The sequence below is a fragment of the Rhinopithecus bieti genome, unplaced genomic scaffold (genome assembly GCF_001698545.2).
Source record: "Rhinopithecus bieti isolate Rb0 unplaced genomic scaffold, ASM169854v2 scaffold_11944, whole genome shotgun sequence".
NCBI lineage: Eukaryota > Metazoa > Chordata > Mammalia > Primates > Cercopithecidae > Rhinopithecus > Rhinopithecus bieti.
In genome coordinates, this window is record NW_016807378.1 from 4251568 (window position 1) to 4259405 (window position 7838).

At 33.0% G+C, this 7838-nt stretch overlaps 1 protein-coding gene across 5 annotated transcripts in view; it reads right to left on the reverse strand.

Moving 5' to 3' along the window:
- USP47 (ubiquitin specific peptidase 47) overlaps positions 1 to 7838 on the reverse strand; it is a 121909-nt gene that overhangs the window by 24436 nt on the left and 89635 nt on the right. For all 5 annotated transcript variants that reach the window (XM_017881605.1, XM_017881604.1, XM_017881601.1 and 2 more), the window contains 5 exons: positions 4974 to 5105; positions 4420 to 4496; positions 3798 to 3853; positions 1449 to 1561; positions 630 to 734 (listed from right to left, as the gene is read on the reverse strand). In XM_017881605.1, coding sequence (XP_017737094.1) covers positions 630 to 734; positions 1449 to 1561; positions 3798 to 3853; positions 4420 to 4496; positions 4974 to 5105 — 483 coding nt within the window. The remainder of the gene's footprint in view (positions 1 to 629; positions 735 to 1448; positions 1562 to 3797; positions 3854 to 4419; positions 4497 to 4973; positions 5106 to 7838) is intronic.

The window sequence follows — 7838 nt, forward strand, 5'->3', positions numbered from 1 at the left end:
TCACTCTACTTAGAATATTCTTCCTTGAGCATGGGCCAGTGACAGAGTGGGTAATGCATCTAACTATGGACCAGTATATTCCTCCTCAACTTTTTGCATCGCTGCCTCCCTTTCTCATGGTTAAAGTCTCAAAATAAATTTTCTCAATTTACTACTAATGTATTTACAGCATCTAAATAATAAAATAATTGCAAATTGTGATGTTTACATATGTTTTGTCTGTTCTTTCCAATGCATTGTAAACTCCATGAAGGCAGTGACCACGTCTTGTTCACTTTCCTATCTCTAACACCTCATGTTGTCTTATTCACTTTAATATCTCTAATGTTTCATACAGTAAACACTCAAGAAATGTACGTTAAATGAACAGAAAGAACAAATAAACATTCTGTTTCTAATTTTAATTCTGGGATCTAGAAAGTTTAAATGGCTTCCAGAGAGAGAAAATTTTCAAAATCAACTGACTATGCTCCAAAGGAGAGGTAAGAGATACTCAGTAAGAGATAAATTAACTGGTTACCAAGGTTACTGCCAGTGTTTATATAACCATTATCCATAATAAAAAATTGGGAAATTATGTTAATACTGTTGTATTAGTAAGTAAATGCCAATGATGCAGTTAAACATACCTTATAAGCCATTTCTACTGCTTCCTTTAATGTCTTATCCTTATGAACCTCCAATTTATTTTCCATCATTACTTGTTTTGTAGGATGCAAACAGAATAATTTTATCTAGAAAACGTAAAATATCATCAACTCTGCAGTTCAAGAGTCAAAGTTCAATTCTTCTGCAGACAGCATTTTTTCCTAATTGTCAAAATACTCTAATTTTTTAAAAGAACATAATTGAGATCATTCTTTCTTCTATCCTTTCTCACTTAGTACTTGACACTGATTATGTCTCACACCATACAAAAATTCAAAAACATTAATTTTAACAACTGTATGTTTCCTTAAAAGCATGTATGTTTATGTAATCATTCCCCTACTGATATACATTTGGGTTTCCAATTTTTCCCTAATTTGGAAAATGCTATAATGAATATCCCTGTAATCAAAGTATTACAGTAATTATGATTATTAGATAATAATTCCATAAGAGAAATTATATTTTAAAATATGATTTTGCTTAAGGCTCTTGATAACTACTACTCAATTTCTATCCAATTTTTACTGATTTATTTTCTTTTAGTAGGATAAGAGAATGTGTCTACCTCAATTGTGGCTTCACCAGCACTGAGCACCGCCACTACGTGTTTCTGGGTTTTTACACGTCAAATCAAATCAAATCAAATTTTACCTTTATAGTATAGTTGGTTATACTGTTCAATGATCATGATAGCATAACTGTCTACAGAATCAACCCAATGAGTCAGTCATTAGAATTGCAGTTAACCAAGCTTAAAGATAGCACTTTCAATTAAAAATAAAATGATGGAATTCAACCTTGCATGTATTGCGCTCAATTTCTCGTTGTCTCTTTTCTTGTTCTTCCAACTCTCTCTCTTTCTGCACCAAGTTTTTAATATGTTCTGGGTATTCATCCACTTCTAGAAATTCTATTAGTAATAAAAACAGGATAAAACAGTGTCACTGAAACTGAGCTCCCTTTATTCATCCTGCTTCACTATGCTCTCATGGTATATACTTCTACTATAGCACTCATGGAGATATATCTCCATTATATCCCTCTCTCAACTTGGAATACAAGCTTTGTCCAGAAAAGGGTTAAGAGATAGTTAACAGGGACACATGGTTAGGTCTCAAATCTTAAAGAGCCATGTATTTATTCAAAATGGCTCTTGGCTCCAGAACAACTCCAATAAGTGGATTAATATTTTAGAATGAAAAAGCTCTGCAACTTGAAAATAGAATAATTTCTGACTTCAAATCATGCCATCCCATCAAACTGTGTGACCTTGGGCAAGTTTACTTCTCCAACGTAGGTCTCTTCAGCTTATCAATATCATCTACCCCATAAAGTTACTACCTGAGATACAATAAAACTTAATAAATGCTGCTGCTGTCGCTGCTACCAAATACTAGCTATTTGTTTACTATTATCTTTCCCGTGTTCTCAAAGCAGTGTTTAGCTGCCTCCTGACCAAAGAATGCAGAGTCATAAAACTGACACCTTCATCTACTGGATTTCTCCCTGTCTATATGGTCAAGATTCATTTGAATACAAAAAGTGATGATTATTTGTGATATAGTTTGGACATCTGTCCTTGCCCAAATCTCTTGCTGAACTGTAATCTCCAATACTGGAGGTGGGGCCTGGTGGGAGATGTCTGGGTCATGAGGGTGGATCCCTCATGGCTTGGTGCTGTCTTTGCGATACTGAGTTCTCATGAGTTCTAGTCATTTAAAAGTGTGTGGCACCCCTCCCCCACAACCGGAACTTGCTTGCTCCTGCTTTTGCCATGTGAAATGCCTGCTCCTGTATTGCCGTCTGACATGACTGAAAGCTCCCTGAGGCTTCATCAGAAGCTGAGCAGATGCTAGCATCATGCTTCCTGCAAAGCCTGCAGAACTGTGAGACAATTAAACTTCTTTTCTTTATAAATTACTCAGTTTTGGGTATTTCTTTATAGCAATGTGAAGACAACCTGATATAATTTGTGAGGCTACTTTTAAACAATTAGTTAAAAGAAAGAATTATATGCAAAAAATGATTATTATAATCATTTTTACAAAAGTTTTTCTTAATAATCACAACTTCATATGTAACTCAAAGACAATATGAAATGATGACACCATTTGATGAAGCCAATGATTATTTGGCATGAAAAGGGAAAATAATTTTATCAAAATAGCATGTGTCTGTAAAAGGTAAAAGCTGTTGCTTCTAGGAAAGAACTGTAATTTTAAAAATATTCCATATCATATAATACAGCGCCCTCTGGTGCTTTATAACAAAACTAGAGTTGGGGGAGTAAAGGAAGGCTGAGTTACTGCGTTATTGGAAGGCTGGGTCCACATGAGGGACATGAATTATAATACTCTCTACTTCCAGATAGCTATGACCTGGGACAGCTTACTCTTTGGGATAGTTTCTTTATAATACAGTACAAATGATTGCTTCTGCTCTTAAATCTCTGTTCTGAAATGACTTATATAATTTCCAATTATTTTTTTCATTAATTCCATAGTAAATTATTGAACGTTACTATATGACACATCCTGAAATATACTTTATGTGAAAAGATGACTAAGTCCTAAGCCTTGTACCAACTGAATTCACCATCTAATGAGGGTTTACAAAAATGTGAATAAAAACATAATGCTTGAAACAGATTTACTAACAGCAACGGTAGTTTCTAAACAAAGGAAATAGACTGAAATCAAATATTGTGATTACTCTTTTTAATTATGAAAAGACTATGAGCAAACATATCACCTGTATATGTATCTGTACATGCCCCCTATACATTTGTAATACAGCCTGCGTCAAAATTAGCAAGAAAAAACAAACACTGCAATATTTTAAGAGCAATAATTCTAAACGTTATGATCCCTATATCAGACTGCACATAATATAATCTTACTACTAATAAACATTCAATTTATTTAATGTAGTTTTGTCTCTTCATATACTAAAAAATAATTCAACAACATTTTTTTAAGGTCCTTACCAGTTGGTATTATTTTATAACAGTCTTTGTAAATAATTCTTCCAGGCATAAAACAACTTAATTATCTTATCATTTAAAAGTAGTTATCTGGGTTTGCATACTTACAAAAGACATTAGTTTATAACACAAATTAAAATCAAATAACTACAGGTAAACATACTTGCATTTCTGGCTGGATCCTTTAGTCTATAGATCAGCATATATGCATTTGTGGAACTAGCAGAAACATAAAAAAGATTAATAGGGATAAAAAGTAGATTATAAAGATTCCACTTCTAAGCATGAAGTACTTACTTTAAATCGTGATTTTTTTAAAAAACAATTAGAAAATCATGCCACTGTTCACAGACACATTCAGATTTAAAACATTCCAGATAAGAGGAAAATCACATTTAGAGAAGATTCCGTATCTCTTCTTGGTAATACAGTAAAGTCTTTAACAAAATTGTGTACTGGAATGTCTACATACAACAGTTAAGTCAGGGGTCAGCAAGTTTATTCCAGCAAGGACCAAACAGTAAAAATCACAGGCTTTGCAGGCCATATGGTCTGTGCTGCAACTACTCAACTATGTTATTATAGTGTAAAAGCATTAACACATAATATAGAAACAAATGGCTATGTCAGTGTTCAAACTTCACTTCCAAAATATGGAGGCAGGTTGGATTTGGCTCATGGGTTGTAGTTTGTCAATCTCTTGGTTAAATCTTTGATGATAAAAAACACTGAGAAGCTATAATTAATTCTAACTTCTAAACACTGAAAATTAGGAAATTGCTTACCTTGCGAAAGCACTGGAATAATATCCTCTGCTTCCTGAAGATCCACCATGTGTTTTCTTAATGTCCTCTTGTGTTATCTGAAAATGTGTTACATGACTTTTTTTTTGCAAATTCTATAACACTATCACATTAATGTCAATATGTAACTCAATCTTTAACCTCAGAGTTAAATGATATGAAAGACCTTCACGATTGCTCACACAGCTACCAATTCACAAAATTTAATCATAATCAGTGGCTGCTTACCAGCCAGTCAGTTCTAGCATTCCTGATCACACGTGAAGCACAAGTAGCACCTATGAAGGCTCAGGCCCAGAGGAAAATTGGTAGTCTATCTCTGGAGATATTCAGCAAGCCCCAAACAAAACAAAGCAAAACAAAGAAATAATAAACAAACGCAAGAACTTTACTAAAAGCAAAAATTAGACAGATTTGATATGGGTCTTAAGATGTACCACCAGCCAGATTCACTCATTCTTAATAAAACTCACTGTTGTTTAGAAGCATTCTTACTCCCATCTTTCAGAGTATAATCTTAAAGGACACCTCCTTACCCTGCTGACATGTTGATCATTGAAGCTGTACCACTGCTCATCACTGAATGACTTTATACATGCATAATAATGACCACCAGCAGCACTCCCGGAATGAACCATAACAGAGAAAAGTTCATAGATCAAGGAATTCTAAGGGGAAAAAATAAAAGTAACTCAGAAGAGAAGAAAAACACAACCCTTATTTGTGTATTTCCTATTCTCTGTTAACACGCAGAGAAGTAACATGGTTAGTTGTCCTATATATTATAGGTCAACTTTCCCCTAAGGCAAAACAAAAATGTCAAGTTATAAAATAACTGTATACACCACAAGTTACACAAGTTTCATCAGTGCATTCTTTCACATTTTAATTATGCTATAACCTTTGAAACCATATATATCTGTAAATATAAACTTACATATGTAAAAATTAAATAAGTCTAACATTTCAGAAGCAGATGCTAATTACAATGCTGTTCTAAAATGCACAGTCGATAAAAAAATTCCCAAGTAACATACTGTTTCTTATTCAAATTTTATTTCCTTTACAAAAGAGCTGAGGAATATAATTATTTGGAATATCTTCTAATGCATTTATGCATTATCTGTGATATCATGATCTACTGATTTATCTCTCTCTTATATTAAGAATGAATCCTGAATTATACTATATCTACAATAAATTAAAATTGTTTCTTTAGCTTCCTGTGCTGCAAACAATTCTTTAAAGTTTGGAGCTAAAGATTATTTTAGGCAAACTTAAGTATTTGTGGAAGAAAATCAAGAAAAGAGGCAACTTGTTTTAAAAAATGAAGGTCATTTATAATGACTTGTTTTATATTTAAGACAAACTCTTTTCTTTCAGAAGGCCCCACGCACTTCACAAACTCCTAAGACAGTTTGAGATACTGGAGGACTTTGCAGACCAGTAACTCTATTACAAAAAAGAACAGGTAGGAAGACAGAAACAGAGAATAAGGAGGTTAACAAAGGCAGTCTGGACATCAGAAGACTACCAGTTTAATGATGGACAAGCTTTATTTTATTTACTTTTCTACAAATACTAGGGTTTCTCTTCTTTATTCTTTGCCTAAAAAGCATTTTAGAGCCTTCTATAATTTTTAAGAAATTCTAATTTATCTTAAAATAACTTTAAACTGACCACAATATATTGTTAATTAGTGAAATTTCTAGAACAAATTTTGAAAATGTCTGAAAACTTGTTTATGTGGTTCAGATTTTATTCCTACAACTAAAATTAATCACAGTGGTGATAGGGAGGAAGTTTCAGAATTTATTTGCAATCCAAAACGTGCTTAAAGCATTGAACACCTTATGGAATGTGGTAACTCCATGTTATTAAATTAAAATGCTTTGAATGTAGTAAATACACTAGACAAAATTTTGATATCACTGAATGATATGAACAGTATCTTATGATAAGCAGTCTCCCCACTTAGAAAAAAAATAAACACAGAAAAAGCCTGCCAACCAACAGCTATACATTTTTTAAGTTTCATCACAATGATCAAAGCCAACATAATTATCTTCCTGGAAAATTCTAATAGTAGCAACTTCTAGACGACAGTAATGGTGATATATTCAGAAGGCTGAAACACCTTCCAAATTAGAATTGTATATATCTATTTTAAAGCAAAAGATAATACAGTCATGATAGAGTAAGGGTTCTCAAATGCAATAGTTTTAGTTTCAAATCAAATACACTGCTAAAAAGTAGTAAGGAAAGTAAAGTACCTTTATCCAAATCTAGCATGATAATGTGTAAATAAAATTACCCAAAAACATGTCCTAACATTTTCTTCTCTTTTACTACTATTTAACAAAGTAATACATTACTCTTAATAAAAAGAGGATACATCTTCCAACACAGTACTAGCAAACAGAATTACAAATTTCTAAATTTGGGTAGAACAGAAAGCATCTAGTCCAAATTCCTCCAAAATGTAGCAACTGAAAGGCACACAGATTAAATGATTTGCCCAAAGTGATACAGTTTATTAATGGCAAAGTAAGAACTAAAATCTAGATCATCTGGCTCACTAATGCAAGGGTCAAAGAGTGAATATTTTAGGCTTTCTAGGCCATACGGTTTCTGTCGCAACTACTCAACTCTATCATTATAGTACTAAACCAGACATACACAATATGTAAACAACCAGAGTTACTGTGTTCTGATAAATCTTTATTCACAAAAACTGGTAACACTTAGCAACAGACCTGGAAGCTCAACACCAAACAATAAATACCCAACCTGCCCAATAAACCAAAAACCAAAACAACAACAAAATACAAAAACTCCCATGTTTAGGCATATCATGTTCAAACTGAACAAAACCAAAGACAAAAAATCTTTAGGGGAGCCAGAGGGGAAAAACACCTTACCTATAGAGGAACAAGGATAAGAATTATAGCACACTGTCATTATAAACCATGCAAGCAAGAAGAGTGTAATGAAATATTTTGTGTTGAAAGAAAAATACCACCAACCTAGAATTCTATAGCCAGAGAAATAATCCTTTAAAAGTGAAGAAGAGAAACTAGAAATAAATAGCAAAAGGAAAACTGGAAAATTCACAAATATGTGTAAGTTGTTTTAAACAACACACTCTTGAACAACCAATGGGTCAAAGAAGAAACCACAAAGGAAATTAGAAAATATCTTGAGACAAATGAAAACAAAAACATAACATACCAAAACTTATGGAATGAAACAAAAGAGGAAAGTTTATAGATGTAAATGCCTACATTAAAAAAAAAAAAAGAAGAAGAAGAAGAAGACATCTCAAATCAACAACTTAACTTTATACCACAAGGAACCAGAAATAGAAGAACAAACTAAGCCGGGGGGGGGGGGGGGGGGGG